This window comes from Littorina saxatilis, linkage group LG9, assembly GCF_037325665.1.
Source record: "Littorina saxatilis isolate snail1 linkage group LG9, US_GU_Lsax_2.0, whole genome shotgun sequence".
Lineage (NCBI taxonomy): Eukaryota > Metazoa > Mollusca > Gastropoda > Littorinimorpha > Littorinidae > Littorina > Littorina saxatilis.
Genome location: NC_090253.1, coordinates 13,227,773 through 13,248,245, shown reverse-complemented (window position 1 = coordinate 13,248,245; position 20,473 = coordinate 13,227,773). Strand labels below are relative to the sequence as shown.

The following is a 20,473-nucleotide window of genomic DNA, read 5'->3' as shown; positions in this document are numbered from 1 at the left end:
GTTAGGTTCGGACTCCTTGTTTGAGGAGGGGGAGTGTATAGGGTTGCCTACTGGTTGTAGGCTTCCCATACATAGAGCGGCTGCTGTTGCAGTTTACTTTGTCCCGGATAGGTTGGCGGTGTCTCTCTTCCTTCCTCTTCCGGGATGGCTTTGGGTTTTCACAGGCTTTCTTGCAATTAGTTTCATTTGCTGAGTCTGCGGTGATTGCCTACCACATGCCACACTTTTTGGCTTGATCCGCACCTTAGGATAGTGGTCTTCAGCCTACACCTTTCCCGCTGCTTCATACGCAGGGGTCTGCTGGCTTCGGGGTTTCAGGCTGCTTCGTCCTCACTTTTAGTGCGGAAGAAGATAGCAGGGAATTTTTCAGGCTCAGGGTCTGATCCGGACTTTTTTATTGCCAGGGGCTAGTTTCTAGCTTCGCTTACAGACCACAGGGAACATGGAGTTTTCATTATGTTACTCCTCCCTCTCCTCTCTGCAGGAGCTAGGATGGCATGGTTTGGAGTTTTCTGCTTTGGTTGAGACTCTCTTCTGTGCTTTCTTATAGGCAATCTTATCCTCCCTGAACGCTCTTTTGGGTTAGGGAGGATGCCTTGGATAAGGCTTTAGCCAGGCTGCTGGCAGCTTGGGCTAGGGTCGTCACTGAGCGGAGAAGTTTCTCGGTGACGTTTTAGGCTCACATTGTTTTTGCTTGGTGTGATCTCCTTCCTTTACAAGGGGTTTGATTTCATGCTGTGGCAGGAAGCAAGGGTCAGGCTTTTTCGGGGGTTGTTAAAACCTACTCAATAGCTGAAATCTTTCCCTTCCTTCTTGGACCTCTGGCAGCGCATTTATGCGCTCCCGGTTACAAAGGGGTGTTTTGGTTCAGTGTCTCCTCCCTCTCTGCGGGAGGTGGGTCGGCATGGGCTAGAGCTTTCAGCTTTGGCTGAGATTTTCCTCGGTGCTCTCACATGAGCTTTCCTTCTGCGTTTCTGCACACAGGAAAGGGCTCGGTTTCTGGGGGTGTTGGTCTCTGGACTATCTCGGGGGCTGGTTGAGCTTTTTCAAGGTCAATCAGCTTGTCAGCTGCACTTTCTTTTGGTGTTGAACCAGGCTTTTTGCCTGGTGCTCTCAGTAACCAGGCAAAATTCCGAGCTGTCCTTATCCCAGGTTTTTTACCTGGGCATGCTGTTCGACTTTGTCTCTTGGAAGGTTTATTCTTCACACAAGAGAGAATAGGGAGGCTTTAAGCTCTTTTCACTGCCAGACTGGCACGAGAGCAGGCCTCTGCGGGGTCTTTAGACCCGATCTTCGGTCGGACGGTATCGATAGCTATGCTGGCCCTCTAGTCTTTCCTCAAGTTTTTTGGGGGGTTCGGCCTCACAGGTCTGGGACATGAGGGTCCTCCTCCAGAGTGGGTTCCTCCACGCGGGAAGGTGGCTGGAATCCTTTTGGATCGCTCAGGGGACTTTTTTCCCTAGCTTTGTTTCCCCCTGGACTTAGACCGCTTTATGGATGCGTTTTCGTCTAGATGGGGCCTGCACTGGCAATTGCAGTCTTGAGGCTGTGATGTAGACGCAAATCCTTGGGCTTCTCTTTTGCCTGAGGTTAGGAGCAGTAGCTCTTAGTCTACTAGCCTTTCCTTTTTGGCTATTTACAGGCATGTCCTGTTGCATTCGGGCAATTCTTCTGTTGCTTCTTATGTGAACTAGCTGGGGTGAGCAAGTTCTCACTCCCTGTCAGACAGAGTATAAGGGATTCTGATTGGGTTTTCACACTAAATCATTTTCTCAGGGGAATTTCTCCCCGGCCAGCTCTGTGATCTGGCCGACTCGCTCAACAGGTCCTCTCAGGGCTTGCACAGGGGTTGGCCCATCTGCTTACGGGTCTGGAGGCGTGCTGTTTGTGTTTTAGATCATGGGTTCTGACTCTGGTCTTTGGGCACGAAGCATATATTTCCTCCACTTTATCTGTGTATGCTCCTTTTTTGGCCTCCTTGGCCAATTGGGGATTTAGAGCGGGGGTGCAACTCCTTAGCGCCCCTCTCTCAAGCCAGGTGGTTTTTCACCTCTGTTTCAGTTTTTGGCTTTGGGCAGCTGGGCCTCTTCTTTGAGGTTCCGGCGTCTCGGCTATCTCAGCTGTTTTGAAACAAATAGGCCTCTCTTCTGTTGCTCATGGCGCTCTTGTGGGCATGATCAAAGGACCTTGTTTTACGAGGTTTAGAGGCTCCCCCTTGTTTAGCGCGTGGGACTTTGTTCTACTTACTCTGGGCCTCAGCCCTATAGGGCAGTGAGGCGCATGCGTTTTGGGGGTTTGCCAGAGGATGTTGCCTTAGGGCTTTTGGTTCCGTTTGTTCACGGTTTTTGGCCAGGTTTTGGGGTTTCAGAAACCTGGTCAATATCCTCTGGTGTTTGATTCCCTCCTCTTGGGAGGATTCTCGCTCCGGGAGATTCGGATTTTCTAACTGTCTGGTTAGACTTTTTTAATCCCTTTTTTGACGTTACTGTCTTTTGGAACCACGAGCTTTAGCTCAGGTTCTCATTTCTTTACAATGGAGCGAAAGAGACATCTTTTATTTGTCTCTCTCTAGGGGCTCTGCTACATTCATAGGACAGTCCTATGAGTGGTGCGTTTTGAACAGGGGGGGGGGGGGGGGGGCGTTCAGTCCTCCCTCTATTCCTTTTCAGGCGTTCGGGAGTCCAGAGTCTGGTGTTCTTCTCTGGCTGGTGGTGTTCCTCTCGCCTATGCGAGGTTTGCCAACAGCTCGGGTACAGATTTTGTGCTTCTTTTATTGCCGTGTTGCGTTCTGGTCGCCTATGCGAAGCTTTGCAAACGGCTTACTGGAGATCAGATGATGTGTTCATCGGTTTCTATCTTCGGGATATCTCCTGCACGCGGCTAGATGGCTCCAGTTCTTTGCTGGTTTTAGTTGCTGCAGGGCAGGTTCTTACAAGGACATAAGTAGGTTCCCTCCACCTTTAGGAGGAATCTGCATTCATAAGAATTGGAGTAAGAATATGTGATTAAATCGAAAATTTTTAATTAAATTTTGATTTAATATAATATACTTACCCAATTCTTATAGTTAATACCCTCCCATCCATCCCCGCTGGATTATGTCCTTGGGGTGTTTGTTTGATTAATAGTCTCGAATGATTATTACGGATGCGGGCGCTCACGTGGTGCGCAGGGTGTTATGGGTAACCGAGCAAGGTCAGGCCATAGCAACGGCTATGGCGTCGCTTTTAGCTTGGTTACCACCCTACTAAGGGCAGGTAATTTGAGAGGTTTTTTCGACATCTAGCATGTGGGACTAAAGTCAATGCATTCATAAGAATTGGGTAAGTATATTATATTAAATCAAAATTTAATTAAAAATTTTTGATTATTATACATATTACAACCACTACGTCTTTCTTGTTTTTTGACCAAGGAAATTGCTGTTACATACATTTCCAGTTATGAAAAATGTGCTGTTTTCTGAGACATGATGTAAAGCTAGCACCTTTGTGTTTCCAGAGACAACTCTGCCTTCGGTGCCCTGATTGACGGCGATGGGGTGGTGTCGGATTTTGTGCGTCTGGCGTACTTCACCTACAGGAAAAACTCCTTCAGGCAGCAAGAGAGGGACTGGAAAGTAAGTAGACGGTGAAAGTAAGTAGACGACGAAAGCAAGTAGATGGTGAACGTAAGTAGATGGTGAAAGTAAGTAGATGGTGAACGGAAGTAGATGGTGAAAGTAAGTAGATGACGAAAGTAAGTAGATGGTGAAAGTAAGTAGATGGTGAACGTAAGTAGATGGTGAACGTAAGTAGATGGTGAAAGTAAGTAGACGGTGAAAGTAAGTAGACGACGAAAGCAAGTAGATGGTGAACGTAAGTAGATGGTGAAAGTAAGTAGATGGTGAACGGAAGTAGATGGTGAAAGTAAGTAGATGACGAAAGCAAGTAGATGGTGAACGTAAGTAGATGGTGAAAGTAAGTAGACGGTGAAAGCAAGTAGATGGTGAAAGTAAGTATATGGTGAAAGTAAGTAGATGGTGAACGGAAGTAGATGGTGAAAGTAAGTAGATGACGAAAGTAAGTAGATGGTGAAAGTAAGTAGATGGTGAACGTAAGTAGATGGTGAACGTAAGTAGATGGTGAACGTAAGTAGATGGTGAACATAAGTAGATGGTGAACGTAAGTAGATGGTGAACATAAGTAGATGGTGAACATAAGTAGATGGTGAACGTAAGTAGATGGTGAACATAAGTAGACGACGAAAAGCAAGTAGATGGTGAACGTAAGTAGATGGTCTTCTTCTTCTGCGTTCGTGGGCTGAAACTCCCATGTACACTACATGTTTTTTTGCACGAGTGGAATTTTACGTGTATGACCGTTTTTACCCCGCTATTTAGGCAGCCATACGCCGCTTTCGGGGGAAGCATGCTGGGTATTTTCGTGTTTCTATAACCCACCGAACTCTGACATGGATTACAGGATCTTTTTCGTGCGCACTTGGTCTTGTGTTTGCGTGTACACACGGGGGTGTTCGTACACCGATGAGAGTCTGCACACAAAGTTGACTCTGAGAAATAAATCTCTCGCCGAACGTGGGGACGAACTCACGCTGACAGCGGCCAACTGGATACAAATCCAGCGTGCTACCGACTGAGCTACATCCCCGCCCTAAGTAGATGGTGAAAGTAAGTAGATGTTCACCCTGGGTCTTGCCTGATAACGTCTTGATTTTGGTTTTAGCAAGTTTGTAGGAATAAAAAAGGTGGCAGGAGTTAATCGGAGGGGGATCAGAGCGAAGTTTACTTTAAGGTTTTAATCTGTGTGGGGTTGTTATAGACAGACCTGGAGGAGTTTGTGAGTGCATGTGTGTATTTGTGTCTGTATGTCTCTACAATATTTCTGTGCGTGTGTGTGTGTGTGTGTGTAAGGCTTAGAGAAAATGAGAGAGAAAGAGTGACTGTTTGCATGTGTCTGCATTTCTGTGTGTGAGTGCGAGAGACACTCGGAGAAAAGAAAGAAGAACCATCTTTGTGAATTCAGACACTGCACACCACCTTTTCTACAAACCAAACCTCAAAAGACAAACCTCCACTGACTTTCTCCCACCATTTCAGGAAAAAGACATGCAGAAGCTCAAAGACTTTATTCTGAGCAAGAAGCCGCACGTGGTTGCCGTGACAGCGGAGTCTCGTGACGGCATGATGATCGTGGAGGACGTGAAAACCATCCTCAGTGAGCTGGAACAGGAGGAGCAGATTCCACCAATCAACGTGGAGCTGGTGGACAACGAGGTGGCCATGATCTTCGAGAACAGCGCTAAGTCTCAGGTGAGGACTGGTCGGGATTTTTTATTTATTTTTTGTTTCTCCCCAAAAACCATATTTTTAAGTTATTTTGCCAAAAAACAAAGACTTAATTTTTAAAAAAATTTTAAATTTTTTTTTCCCAAATGCCAAAAAAAAAGTCTTGGGTCGCGCGAAAAAATAGGGTCGGTCGGGATACCGTAAACAGACTTTTTGTTGTTGTTGGCCTTAAGACCTAAAAAAATCGGACAAAATCAGGTCTTCAAAGGGAGGATTTCTCACCAAAGAGGTCAATTTGCAGACGTAATAATCAGAAAATATGAAAATAGGGTCCTACAAAGGAGGACGCCTTAAAACGGGAGGTGTTGAAATGGGGTTCTGCTGCACACTTCAGTGTCTTGTGAATGGACTTTTACCTGAATGACCTTTTTCTACCCCACCAGTCTTCTTCTTCTTCTTGTCGATCATTCAGATGGAAACGCCAGTTCTCCGCGCAAATGTTGCCGTGCGCTGTAGGTCGTCCAGACTGCCATAGAGCTTCCCTTGCACCGTGGTGGCCTCCGCCTACCCCACCAGTAATACCACCCTACTCAGGGTTTTGTCATGTATCAGTCTAACATAACAGTTCATGTTGCTGTGTTTTGCTGCAGGCTGAGTTCCGTGAGTACCCGCCCACCCTCCGGCACGCGGTGTCCGTCGCACGTCGCATCCAGGACCCGCTGGTGGAGTTTGCTCAGCTGTGTAACCCTGACGAGGACATCATGTGCCTCAAGTACCACACCATGCAGGTAGGTACCTGGGCTGAGCTGCACGAGAAAGTTACCTACTGGGTGGGAGCCTGCCGCAGCATCAGATTGAGGGGGGGGAGGGGGGGGGGGGGGGGTTCCATGTCACTTCAGCGCCAGCACTTCAGCACCAGAAATTCAGCGCCATACACTTCAGCGCGAGGATACTTCAGCACCGTACACTTCAGCGTTGGGACTTTTCAGCACCGTACCTTTCAGCGTGGCGAAATGTTAGCGCCGTACTGAATAGCTTGTCTCTGAAGACGTCAACACTAGAACATGAAAGCAAAGGCGAGTCCTTCCATTGTTTCAAGCAGCCCCCGACCTCCGTCATTGTATTGTCTAACGATCGTCTTTATCCGTTTCTGTAAGTCTTTGTACTTGCGCCTTTTGGGCGCTGGAGCCTGGCCTCCCAGTAGACGTGTGACGTCCGCCTGGACTAATCCCTGTTCTTTCTTGAGGGCCTCTATCAGCCTCCAAAGATTGGGGTAGCACGCCCCGACCACGTTCTGAAAGGCGTGATGCCACCCTTCACAGCTGTTGTTGGACTTGGCAGCATCAGTGAGGACGCGGTCGTGCACGTTCCACATGTCAACGGAGAACGTCGGCGGATGACGAGGACCACGACGGCGAGGTCTGCCAATATACGTGTCCTCAAAATAGTCGAAGATTGGTTGCCCACGTGCATCTGAATATAACTCAAACCACTCATTCAGACCTGATCTGTAACTCACGAAGTGATCTCTCTCTCTCTCTCTCTCTCTCTCTCTCTCTCTCTCTCTCTCTCTCTCTCTCTCTCTCTCTCTCTCTCTCTCTCTCTCTCTCTCTCTCTCTGACGCTAATAGTTTTATCCCCTTCCCCGACATTCCCTCCTTTTCCCCCACCACGGCGCTGAGATGTACGGCGCTGAAGTCAATCAATCAATCAATCAATTCCCCCGAAAGCGGCGTATGGCTGCCTAAATGGCGGGGTAAAAACAGTCATACACGTAAAAATCCACTCGGGCTAAAAACATGAGTGAACGTGGGAGTCTAAGCCCATGAACGAAGAAGAAGAAGAAGAAGAATCAATCAATATGAGGCTTATATCGCGCGTATTCCGTGGGTACAGTTCTAAGCGCAGGGATTTTTATTTTTTTAATATTTTTTTTATGCAATTTATATCGCGCACATACTCAAGGCGCAGGGATTTATTTATGCCGTGTGAGATGGAATTTTTTTACACAATACATCACGCATTCACAACGGCCAGCAGATCGCAGCCATTTCGGCGCATATCCTACTTTTCACGGCCTATTATTCCAAGTCACACGGGTATTTGGTGGACATTTTTATCTATGCCTATACAATTTTGCCAGGAAAGACCCTTTTGTCAATCGTGGGATCTTTAACGTGCACCCCCAATGTAGTGTACACGAAGTCTCCCGGCGCTAAAGTGAACGGCGCTGACATGCCCCCGTGCTGAAATGTACGGCGCTAAAAAATACGGTGCTGAAAAGACGCCGCGCTGAAATGGTGGCGCTGAAAGGTATGGCGCTGTAGTGCTGGCGCTAAAGTGACGTGTTACCGGGGGGGGGGGGGGGTGGTGCTTCACTGTATTGCTTCTTGCAGATTTTTGTGCTTGCCTGTATGTTGATCCCGCCATTCTGGCAGCATATGCCGATTTCGGGGGAAGGAGTTAATAGTTTCAAACTGGGAGACCCATGTAAACTCAGTAACAAAACAAAATTGATTTTGGTCTGGAAAAGACAAATAGGTTGAAGGGAAAATAAAACCTAACAACCAACCAACCATCTTCGTATAGAGTTCCAAACTGTATCTTAGGCGTTTTTTGAACCACCATTGTATCATTATTTGTTGTGTTGAACTGAACCGATGCAATATCTCTCATTTAAACAAAAATAGAAAACAACAGTAACCAGGTTTGGTACATTCATTATCAATATTTCAACAGCTTGTAGCTGCCTCTTTCAGGATGGTAAAAAAAAAGGAAACACAAAGCTTGATCTCTCAGTAAACTTTCGTCATGATGATTCTGAGGTGCAGCGACCAAACAGTAGTTGTTCTGACCTATCTGTTAATTAACAGGACCAGGTATCGAAAGAGGAGCTGATGAATTCGCTGTACCTGGAGTTTGTCAACCGGGTGAATGAGGTGGGGGTGGACATCAACCAGTGCATCACCTTCCCCCACACCGCCTCCCTCCTCCAGTTTGTCTGCGGCCTGGGACCCAGGAAGGCTTCCTACCTGCTCAAGGTAAGATTGTGCTGTTTGTGTTAAGCCCTTCCTTGATTTAGCTCGAAATTGACTTCGTGAAGACTGAAAAAACTTTTCACTGAAAATTCAGCTTTGTGAAATAGACTTCGCCCAATTGATACTAGGTTTGATGGGAGTTTTGGTTTGAGATAAATGTTAGTCCTGATGTAGATGTTTATGGAATACATGTACTACAGAAGAAATCATGGTGAATTTAGAGAACTTTCTGTATCTTACCATTCCTTATTACATGTATCCTTAAATGTATCATTTTTCTTTGGTGGGTCTTCAGTTGTCTTTTCTGAAGCCTGCAAAAATAAAGTTCCTTTCAAGTAACCGCTTTTGTTCTTCATTCTGCGGTAAACAGATCTTGAAGCAGAACAGCAGTCGCTTGGAGAATCGAACCCAGCTTGTTCAGCTGTGCCACATGGGCCCCAAGGTGTTCATCAACTGTGCTGGCTTCATCAAGCTGGACACCAACAGTCTGGGAGACAGGTAGGAAGCAGTGTCTGTCCATCTGTCCCGCTGTGTGTCTGTCTGGCTGCCAGGCAGGCTGCTCATCTGTCTGTCTGTCTGTCTGTCTGTCTGTCTGTCTGTCTGTCTGTGCCTCTCAGTCCATGTGGATTTCTGCCTGCTTGCCTGTCTTTTAGTCTTTGTCTCGCAGTCAGTTTCTCTGTCTGCTTGACTCTTTGTCTGTTTATTCATTCATCTATCTGTGGGTCTGTTTTTCTAAAAAATTCGAGAGCATCATTCCAAAAGCACAGATGTAGACTTTTCATTACTATTTCTCTGAGCAACAACGTAGATGCTAGAACTTCTTAACATACCGCATACACCTTACCCTGAGAGCTTTACACTTAGCATTAAGCTTTTTGACTCACATGCGAAGCAAAAGTGAGTCTATGTACTCACCCGAGTCGTCCGTCCGTCCGTCCGTCCGTCCGTCCCGGCATCCGTCCGGAAAACTTTAACGAAATTTCTTGGACACTATTAAGTCTATCAACACCTGATGTGGCCTGATGGTGTATGGTTACAAGATCTCAAAAAACATGTGCGGCAACTTGACCTCACTTCAAGTTCAAGGTCACAGGGTCCGTAATTGTTGTCTTAAAAACGACCATTTTTCACATTTTCGCATTTTTTTCTGAAGTTATCGAGAATGGCAACCTTAGCTATGTATGCTATACAGGGCAATGTAAGCCCTATCTTTGGACACCAGTTTGGTTGACCTTGCTTCAAGGTCAAGGTCGCAAGGGTCCTTTAAAGTTGGATTGTATACATATTTTGATGTGACCTTGACCCTGAACTATGGAAGATAACTGTTTCAAACTTAAAAATTATGTGGGGCACATGTTATGCTTTCATCATGAGACACATTTGGTCACATATGATCAAGGTCAAGGTCACTTTGACCCTTATCAGACATGGGACTGGTCCGATTTTTATCGGAATTCCGATATTTTCCGTAGCTCACATACCATTCTTCAGATCGATGCAAATTCGCTGAGAAAAAAAGGGGGAGGGGGGTGGTGGTATGAACCGTTCAGCTGAAGCTGTCTGCGTCTGAAGTCAGTGCATTCGCACCCCAGCACTCGCGTGAACCCATAGGTGGTGGTATGAACCGTTCAGCTGAAGCTGTCTGCGACTGAAGTCAGTGCATTCGCACCCCAGCACTCGCGTGAACCCATAGCAGTATCATGGGTCGCGTTTGATTGGCTGTTGATCTCCGACGATTATTGCCGAGGCTTAATTATTCACCGATGGTTGTTTTGATTGGCTCCCGATCTCCAAACACCGTAGCATCATGGCGTCTGGATTCCATATTGTTTTGTCGGCTGTGGAAGCTCTTACGATCGACGACCAAAGTGTGAAAAACAAGTGGAAAGCCAACTGGCTGTCAGAAGAAGTGACTGTCACTATCAACAAGAAAGAAAGGCGCCAGCTCATTGGCGACAGTATCGCCAAAATATCCATTCCCGGTCAGGCCGTGTGCACGTGGTGCGACAACGGCCACTGCGTGGTGAAATACGGACTTGGTGGAAAAAAGGTGTTGGTTCGTCACATTGAAAGCAAGAAGCACAGAGGGCTCTTGGAAGCACGTCTCTCTCTCTCTCTCTCTCTCTCTCTCTCTCTCTCTCTCTCTCTCTCTCTCTCTTTCTCTCTTTCCCTCCATCCTGTCTGCGCTGAGCCGGTGACCCGCAGTTGCTGGTAGGCCTGAATAAGGAAAATTAACACCTCAACTCAAGGCAAAACAACCGATTTATAGATTAGATTACCTTTTTTTGGGGGGGTGGGGGGGGGTGGGGTGGGGGGGGGGGGAGAGGAGGTGCACTCTGTTCAGACATTGTAGCAGCTTTGATGAGTTATCTTGATTGCTTTTTGGCTCACGTAAGTGTAGCCTATGCGATCGTAACTTTGTCTGTCTGTGCGTGTGTATGTCTGTGGTAGAAACTTTAACATTTGAAGACGTCACATTATGGCGTAAGAGGGTTAGACGTCACGCGAAGGAAGTCTCGGTCATTGTCATTTTGAGCGAGCCGAGACTAGTTGGCAGTCGTGTCCCTGTAAGTTACAGGCTACATGCAGACAGACAGATCTAGATCTATAGTGTCTCGCTTTCTTGCACAGTGTCACCTATGCTTACTGTGTGTGTGTGTATGTGTGACGGAGTGATTGAGTTTGTGTTACTGTTTGTCGATTTCTTACGTGAGCCTTGAAGGCTTCGCCTCTTGTTTTCTACATTGTCATTATCATGTGATTACAGGCATCTGTGGATGTGAAGCAAAATGTTTTGTTTAAAATGCTAAAACATATTATTCTTGTGGTTTTTATAGCTTTTTAAAAAGGCATGATCTATTTTTTTGCTATCAGGAGAGGCCCCAAAATGGCCTTTATAATTCTAAAATTCATTTTCCGTCAGGGGGGCTTCGCCCTCCTGAACCCCCCACCGGGGCGTTGCCCCTGGACCCCACCAGGGGCCTAAGCGGCCCCTGGACCCCGGCTTACTTTCCTACTTTTTGAACATTTGCTGGTCTCATGTCTGCCTTATGAAATGTGACCAAAATAAGGTAGTGAACCACTAAAAGTGACCATATCTCATGGTAGAAAGAGCCAATAAGCACCATTGTACTTCCTATGTCTTGAATTAACAGCTTTGTGTTGCATGACCTTGGATGACCTTGACTTTGGGTCAAGGTCACATGTATTTTGGTAGGAAAAATGTGTAAAGCAGTTCTTAGTGTATGTCATTGCTAGGTTTAGTTATTTGACCTTGACCCTGAAGGTCAAGGTCATGTAAAGGTCAAGGTCAAGCATGTGAGTCGTATGGGCTTTGCCCTTCTTGTTTAACATGAAGTCAAAAGTGGACTCTTCTTTCAGTACGGATACTTACGTGGACGTCTTGGACGGCTCTCGAGTTCACCCAGAGGCGTATGAGTGGGCTCGCAAGATGGCCGTTGACGCTCTGGAGTACGACGACACGGCAGAGGACGCCAACCCAGCGGGAGCTCTCGAGGAGATCCTGGAATCTCCCGAGCGACTCAAGGACCTTGACCTTGATGCTTTTGCCGAAGAGCTGGAAAGACAGGTATGAGGAGACTGGGGTCGTTTGTAGAGTTGTGGGGCTGAATGATGGGTAGCTCTTACCTGTATAATCTATTTGGCTGCAACTTGTGCTCTTTGTGACGCTTTGTTTAAGTTTGTGAGTGTAATGTTTCGTACACCCTTTCTCGTCTGCATTTTCATTGTTTAAGGCTTCATCTTCTTTCATGGTGTGTGAAATTGAGAAAAAAAAGTACCTTATATCAAAATGTATATGAGTGCATCCACTTGATATCAAGAGTCACTTGAGTGCTTGGGATATTTTTTATTTTTTTTTATACCCCCTTTTTTTTTTTACCTTCTTCTTTGCTTTTTTTTTACTTCTTCTTTTTCTTCCTCCTCTCTTCTCTTGCTTGTTCCTTCTCCCAGTATGCTCTCACACCGCCCCGTCCCAGCATTCCCTGCCACATCCACATCTGAACTTCGTTCCGCCGCCAGACTTGTCGATTTTACTGACACTCCAGGGAAGGATGTCAGGCCGCTGCGGTAGGCTACCCTCGGAAGATGACACTGCACTGCTGCTGAGTCACTTCGACAGTGTTCAGTATTGGTCCTGTTCCATTTGAGTGCTTGTTATTCTCTCAGGTTCTAAGAGATTGGTTCCACATATCGACAGGCGCAGTGGCATGGTGGTAAGACATCAGCCTCCTAATCGGGAGGTCGTGAGTTCGAATCCCAGTCGCTGCCGCCTGGTGTGTTAAGAGTGGAGATTTTTCCGATCTCCCAGGTCAACTTATGTGCAGACCTGCTAGTGACTTAACCACCTTTGTGTGTACACGCAAGCACAAGACCAAGTGCGCACGGAAAAGATCCTGTAAACCATGTCAGAGTTCGGTGGGTTATAGAAACACGAAAATACCCAGCATGCCTCCCCCGAAATCGGCGTATGCTGCCTGAATGGCGGGGTAAAAACGGTCATACACGTAAAAATCCACTCGTGCTATAAACATGAGTGAACGTGGGAGTCTAAGCCTATGAACAAAGAAGAAGAAGAAGAAGGTTCCACATAACTATCCCTTACTCTTGCTTCACATGTCCTATGTATTTAGAGTGCCTAGCTTCCAAACAGCCAAATAGGTTGAAGGGACATGAACAACCAACCACCAACAACCAACCACCAACCACCAACAACCAACAACCAACCACCAACCACCAGCAACCAACAACCAACAACCAACAACCAACCAAATCCCTTTGTTTGTCATATGTTGACATCAATGATTAAACTTTGGTGTGTAATTTTCGTGTACCCCCTGCGGGTTAGGGGGAAGAATTTACCCGATGCTCCCCAGCATGTCGTAAGAGGCGACTAACGGTTCTGTTTCTCTTTTTACCCTTGTTAAGTGTTTCTTGTATAGAATATAGTCAATGTTTGTAAAGATTTTAGTCAAGCAGTATGTAAGAAATATTAAGTCCTTTGTACTGGAAACTTGCATTCTCCCAGTAAGGTCATATATTGTACTACGTTGCAAGCCCCTGGAGCAATTTTTTGATTAGTGCTTTTGTGAACAAGAAACAATTAACAAGTGGCTCTATCCCATCTCCCCCCTTTCCCCGTCGCGATATAACCTTGAACGGTTGAAAACGACGTTAAACACCAAATAAAGAAAGAATGTTCGTGTTTCCAGGGTTACGGTGACAAGCACATCACTCTGTACGACATCCGTGCTGAGCTGAACCAGCGTTACAAGGATCTGCGTACGCCTTACCGATCTCCCACCAACGAGGAGAGGTTCAACATGTTGACCAAGGAGACGCCTGAAACTTTCTATGTCGGTGCGTACCGTTTGATGCTTCATGTAATAATTCATTATTTATAGGAGCTGTAAAATGAGCAGGTTCTAGTTTTAGGCCAAAGCAGTACATGAGTCATGACTATGTTGTTTCTGCTAGCTGAAGTGACAGCTGTAAGTTTGTCTTTCGTGCATGAAGTCTGATTTCATCGCAGTTGGGTTTCTAATTTGTCCCTCTGAGAGAGACAGGCAGAGAGAGAGTTAGACAGACAGACAAACAGACATACAGACAGACAGAGAGACAAACAGAGAGACAGACAGACAGACAGACAGAGAGGGCGGGGGCGAGAGACAGAGAGAGAGAGTCTATGAGCGTGTGTGTGTTTCTGTGCGTGCTTGTGTATGTTTATGTGTCTATCCGTGTGCTTGGAATATTTGTGCATGCAGTCACTGGCAACATTGATACACTGAAGTAGAGTTGAGCCCATCCTCCAGTCTAACCTGTTGGCGTGACTGTGCATGCAGTCAGTGGCAACATTGATACACTGAAGTAGAGTTGAGCCCATCCTCCAGTCTAACCCGTTGGCCTGACTGTGCAGGCAGTCAGTGGCAACATTGATACACTGAAGTAGAGTTGAGCCCATCCTCCAGTCTAACCTGTTGGCGTGACTGTGCAGGCAGTCAGTGGCAACATTGATACACTGAAGTAGAGTTGAGCCCATCCTCCAGTCTAACCTGTTGGCGTGACTGTGCAGGCAGTCAGTGGCAACATTGATACACTGAAGTAGAGTTGAGCCCATCCTCCAGTCTAACCTGTTGGCCTGACTGTGCAGGCAGTCAGTGGCAACATTGATACACTGAAGTAGAGTTGAGCCCATCCTCCAGTCTAACCTGTTGGCGTGACTGTGCAGGCAGTCGGTGGCAACATTGATACACTGAAGTAGAGTTGAGCCCATCCTCCAGTCTAACCTGTTGGCGTGACTGTGCATGCAGTCGGTGGCAACATTGATACACTGAAGTAGAGTTGAGCCCATCCTCCAGTCTAACCTGTTGGCGTGACTGTGCAGGCAGTCAGTGGCAACATTGATACACTGAAGTAGAGTTGAGCCCATCCTCCAGTCTAACCTGTTGGCGTGACTGTGCATGCAGTCGGTGGCAACATTGATACACTGAAGTAGAGTTGAGCCCATCCTCCAGTCTAACCTGTTGGCGTGACTGTGCAGGCAGTCAGTGGCAACATTGATACACTGAAGTAGAGTTGAGCCCATCCTCCAGTCTAACCTGTTGGCGTGACTGTGCATGCAGTCAGTGGCAACATTGATACACTGAAGTAGAGTTGAGCCCATCCTCCAGTCTAACCTGTTGGCGTGACTGTGCATGCAGTCGGTGGCAACATTGATACACTGAAGTAGAGTTGAGCCCATCCTCCAGTCTAACCTGTTGGCGTGACTGTGCATGCAGTCGGTGGCAACATTGATACACTGAAGTAGAGTTGAGCCCATCCTCCAGTCTAACCTGTTGGCGTGACTGTGCATGCAGTCGGTGGCAACATTGATACACTGAAGTAGAGTTGAGCCCATCCTCCAGTCTAACCCGTTGGCCTGACTGTGCAGGCAGTCAGTGGCAACATTGATACACTGAAGTAGAGTTGAGCCCATCCTCCAGTCTAACCTGTTGGCGTGACTGTGCATGCAGTCGGTGGCAACATTGATACACTGAAGTAGAGTTGAGCCCATCCTCCAGTCTAACCTGTTGGCGTGACTGTGCAGGCAGTCAGTGGCAACATTGATACACTGAAGTAGAGTTGAGCCCATCCTCCAGTCTAACCTGTTGGCGTGACTGTGCATGCAGTCAGTGGCAACATTGATACACTGAAGTAGAGTTGAGCCCATCCTCCAGTCTAACCTGTTGGCGTGACTGTGCATGCAGTCAGTGGCAACATTGATACACTGAAGTAGAGTTGAGCCCATCCATGCAGTCACTGGCAACATTGATACACTGAAGTAGAGTTGAGCCCATCCTCCAGTCTAACCTGTTGGCGTGACTGTGCATGCAGTCAGTGGCAACATTGATACACTGAAGTAGAGTTGAGCCCATCCTCCAGTCTAACCTGTTGGCGTGACTATGCAGGCAGTCAGTGGCAACATTGATACACTGAAGTAGAGTTGAGCCCATCCTCCAGTCTAACCTGTTGGCGTGACTATGCAGGCAGTCAGTGGCAACATTGATACACTGAAGTAGAGTTGAGCCCATCCTCCAGTCTAACCTGTTGGCCTGACTGTGCAGGCAAACTGGTCATGTGCCGTGTGTCGGGCATCGCCTACAAGCGTCCCCAGGGGGAGCAACTCGACCAGGCAAACCCCGTGCGTAACGACGACACAGGGCTGTGGCAGTGCCCCTTCTGTCTCAAGAACGACTTTCCAGAGCTCTCAGAGGTGAGTCGGTCATTCTCTAAATGTCCGTGCAGTTTGCTGTTTGTGTAGTGTGTGTGGATGTGGGAAAGAGGCTCACTGATCGGCAGTTCTAAGGACTGAGGGCTGTGACAGTGCCCTTTCTGTCTGAAGAGCGACTTTCCAGAGCTCTCAGAGGTGAGTCGGTCATTCTCTAAATGTGCAAGAAACACTGCTGTTTTGTTTTACTGCGAGAAACACTGCTGTTTTGTTTTACTGCAAGAAACACTGATGTTTTGTTTTACTGCAAGAAACACTGCTGTTTTGTTTTACTGCAAGAAACACTGATGTTTTGTTTTACTGCAAGAAACACTGCTGTTTTGTTTAACTGCAAGAAACACTGCTGTTTTGTTTTACTGCAAGAAACACTGATGTTTTGTTTTACTGCAAGAAACACTGCTGTTTTGTTTTACTGCAAGAAACACTGCTGTTTTGTTTTACTGCAAGAAACACTGCTGTTTTGTTTAACTGCTGACAATCAGGTTTACTTAACTTCATTATGTTCTCGCTGGGAGATACTGATGTTTTGTTTGACTGCAGAAAACACAGATGTTTTGTAAGACTGCAAGAGACACTGATGTTTTGTGGATGTGTTTTCCAGTGACATTGTTGGTGTGTCAATGTTCAGGTGTGGAGTCACTTTGATGGTGGAAATTGCCCGGGATCGGCTGTTGGCGTGAAACTTCGACTGGACAACGGGGTGTCAGGTTTCCTTCACTGCAAGAACATCAGTGACAAACAGGTCCGCAACCCTGAGGAACGAGTCAAGGTGAGTCGCTTGAGCACAGCTTTTTTTCCTTCTCCTTCTGTGTGTGTGTGTGTGTCTGTCTGTCTGTTTGTCTGTCTGTGTTTGTGTGCGTGAGTGTCTTTGTCTGTCCCTAACTCTGTGTGTGTGAGTGTCTTTGTCTGTGTGTGTGTGTGTGTGTGAGTGTGTGTCTTTGTCTGTCCCTAACTCTGTGTTTGTGTGTGTGTGAGTGTGTGTCTTTGTCTGTCCCTAACTGTGTGTGTGTCTGTCTACTTGTCTGTCTATCTATCTGTCTGTCTGTGTTTGTGTGTGTGAGTGTCTTTGTCTGTCCCTAACTCTGTGTGTGTGTGTGTGTGAGTGTCTTTGTCTGTCCCTAACTCTGTGTTTGTGTGTGTGAGAGTGTGTCTTTCTCTGTCCCTAACTCTGTGTGTGTGTGTAACTGTGTCTTACAGTGTATGTCTGTGTATGTGTCTTTCTGTTACTTTCTTTTCCAGTCATTTACCTGTCTTTTTGTCTGGTTCTGCCTCTTTGTGATGGCTCCTACCTGTTTTATTGCTCTGTCCTCATGAATCTCTCCTCACTTCTTCTCAAATTATTTGAATATCTTTTCATTTATGCCACTGTTTTGATCTCTTCTTGAGGTTATAGGCTTAGTAGTCCCGAATTAACCCAGTGAAAATGACGTCACATACTCAGGGATTGGCTGGGGCGTCGGTCATCGGTCTTTTGCCATGTTACATTCGGAAAAGACCGACACACATGGGTCTCAATCCGTCAACTGGCTGATAGCCATGCAGCAGAGTCGGTCAGCTCGTCTTATTTTTGTCTGCTGTCTTTTTTTTTCCTTTTTTTTTCCCCTCCCTTACTTAATTGAAATAAATATGGTTATTGTGTCCTCAGACCTTTTATTCCTCTTCATGTAAGATCATTGGAAAATAAACAAGAAAATGAAGAAATGAATTGAATTTTCCTCTCATTTGTACATTGTAAACAACTTTCAGAAGTTTCTCCTCAGTCCCGTGGCGGAAGGAAAGTTTTTTTTCTTGACTGATTGGTTTGCAAGATGACTGATAGATTCATGGCTGAGTCAGTCAATGGACCTCTAGTGGACAAAACCCAAGCCAGTCCCTGCATACTGAAAGAAGAAAGACCGTTTGAGATTCACACTGTGGGACCGTGAACTTCACATGGGGCTAAATTGGGTTCTTGCCAGTTTTTTTTTTAGCTTCACCGTAGTCCTAATACTCTTTTGAAAGACAGAAAAGAAGAGTCACAGCACACTAATAAGGCGCCTTTTCTTTGCAGAAAGGGATGACCATCCATGCTCGCATCACCAAGATCGACATCGACCGCTTCCAGGTGGAGCTCACCTCCAAGTCCTCTGATCTCATTGACAAGGAGGGCAACTGGAAGTAAGTCAATTTTACCTTGCTGTGACTGATACGAAAACTGTGAAAAGCTGTGCATTTTCAGCACTGTTTACATCAGATTTCTACAGACCAAGAAAAAGTTGATGTGTAGATTTTGATTAATATCTTTGAATGTAATATAGTTACATTACTTTATTGTCCCATCGCTGGGAAATTCGGGTTGCTTCCTCCCAGTGGAAAGCTAGCAGCAACGGAGTCGCGCTACCCAGGTGTCTGCGTGTTTAGGTGTATTCAGCCACCTGCACTTATGGCAGAATGACCAAGGTCTTTTACGTGCCATTGTGATGACACGGGGGTGGGACATGGCTTCCGTCTCTGGGTCTGCACATAAAGTTGACCCGTGTCCGTCCCGGCCCGAATTCGAACCTGCGACCTTCCGATCACAAGTCCAGTGCTCTATCAACTGAGCTACCGGGCTTAAATCCAGGTTTAGTGTCACTGGACATAAAATAGCAAGACGGCTCTTCATATAACATAACATTCAAAACAATGGATAACAGCAACAAAAGGTACTTTGTTTGCTTGAAATAACTCCTTTTTGTTTTGAACTTGTAAATCTTGATAGTGGAATGTTGACCATCATTCTGGTTTAGAATTGACTGTAATCACTTGATCAAATAGAATTTTGTATCATTGTTGCGACTATTTCATTATTTCTTGACGCTGCAATGTGCCGTGCTATTTATGTGTTTTAGGCCTCAGAAAGATCTGTAATATGACTACGACAATGTTCTTGTTCTTGTGCTTCAGGCCTCAGAAAGATCTGTACTATGACTATGACAATGTTCTTGTTCTTGTGTTTCAGGCCTCAGAAAGATCAGTACTATGACTACGACAATGTTCTTGTTCTTGTGCTTCAGGCCTCAGAAAGATCTGTACTATGATTACGACTATGTTCTTGTTCTTGTGCTTCAGGCCTCAGAAAGATCTGTACTATGACTACGATTATGAGAAGAGCCTGACAGAGAAAGAAGAGGAGAAGATGAAGCAACAGGCCAGGCAGAGTAAGTATATGCACACTTTGTCTGAATTACGAGTGCTAGACTGAGAAAGCGTCCCTTGAGTTGTTACCAGTGAACAAACAAGGTACCTAACTTGATTTTTAATTGATTTGGCTGAATGTGTTGTGCGAGGGAGATTATTTCCACACTAAAAATAAAAATAAAAACAGGAAGAAAACAAAATGTGAATTGTTAGAGGGCAGTTTTATTTGCAAGTTTGCTTTTGCTGTGACTTCTTCAGTAACACTGATCACAAGATTTTGAAGCTACAGTGTTTTGCTTTCAAGTAATATTTTCCTATATCCTTCTCACTTTTATTTGCAATTTTGCTTTTGCTGTGACTTCTTCAGTAACACTGATCACAAGATTTTGAAGCTACAGTTTTTTGCTTTCAAGTAATATTTTCCTATATCCTTCTCACTCCTTTCAGCTTACATCAAGCGCGTGATTGCTCATCCCAACTTCAAAAACATCGGTTACAAGGAGTGCGAAAAAGCCATGGCCAATATGGACTTAGGTGATGTCGTCATCAGACCCAGCAGTAAGGTATGTTGCTGGCACCTATCAGTCTGTAATGTCTGTGCATGTTTGTATAACAGTATTTTGGTGGTTCAAATCTGCAATTAGGGGAAACAAAATGCTCAACCAGTCAAGAGCTACCAATTTTTGTTTCTGCAGAGTTGTTTCTCTGCAAATTTCAGTGAACCAGCATGTTGAACGCTTTGGCCGACTTGTCACCGCAACAGAATGATTGGTTTCTGTGGAAGCCAGGCTCTGTGTTAGTCATTTCTGAAAAAAATATATGTACGATGAGTTATAAGCAACACAGATTACACAGGGGGTCTATCTTCTGGAGGACAAAAATTAACCTTGCTCTTTGATGGAAAAAAATTAACCGAGATGTTGTTGCATTCAAAAATCTGTGTGTGACACCTGTGTGTGTGTGTTTCAGGGTTCAGACCACCTGACCGTGACGTGGAAGGTGACGGAGGGAATCCTGCAGCACATCGACGTGATTGAGGAAGGCAAGGAGAACGCCTTCTCTCTCGGCAAGTCGCTCCTCATCGGGGAAGAGGTCAGTGTGGAGGTGTTTGTCTGATGAAGATAACGTTTGTGTCTTCTGTCTTGCTGGCTGGATAGTGACTTCTCTTTCTCTCTTCTCTCCCTCTTCTCTTTTTCCTCTCTGT

General features: G+C 46.0%; 1 protein-coding gene across 1 annotated transcript in view; it reads left to right on the top strand.

Annotated features, from left to right (window-relative positions):
* The window catches only part of LOC138975314 (transcription elongation factor SPT6-like), a 77,411-nt gene that overhangs the window by 47,260 nt on the left and 9,678 nt on the right, over positions 1-20,473 (top strand). Inside the window, exons 20-32 of the mRNA XM_070347969.1 lie at positions 3,502-3,619; positions 5,099-5,311; positions 5,938-6,075; positions 8,160-8,327; positions 8,695-8,822; positions 11,706-11,913; positions 13,556-13,703; positions 15,947-16,095; positions 16,739-16,879; positions 18,161-18,267; positions 19,201-19,289; positions 19,717-19,832; positions 20,239-20,361. Of these exons, the coding sequence (XP_070204070.1) occupies positions 3,502-3,619; positions 5,099-5,311; positions 5,938-6,075; positions 8,160-8,327; positions 8,695-8,822; positions 11,706-11,913; positions 13,556-13,703; positions 15,947-16,095; positions 16,739-16,879; positions 18,161-18,267; positions 19,201-19,289; positions 19,717-19,832; positions 20,239-20,361 (1,846 nt within the window). The remainder of the gene's footprint in view (positions 1-3,501; positions 3,620-5,098; positions 5,312-5,937; positions 6,076-8,159; positions 8,328-8,694; positions 8,823-11,705; positions 11,914-13,555; positions 13,704-15,946; positions 16,096-16,738; positions 16,880-18,160; positions 18,268-19,200; positions 19,290-19,716; positions 19,833-20,238; positions 20,362-20,473) is intronic.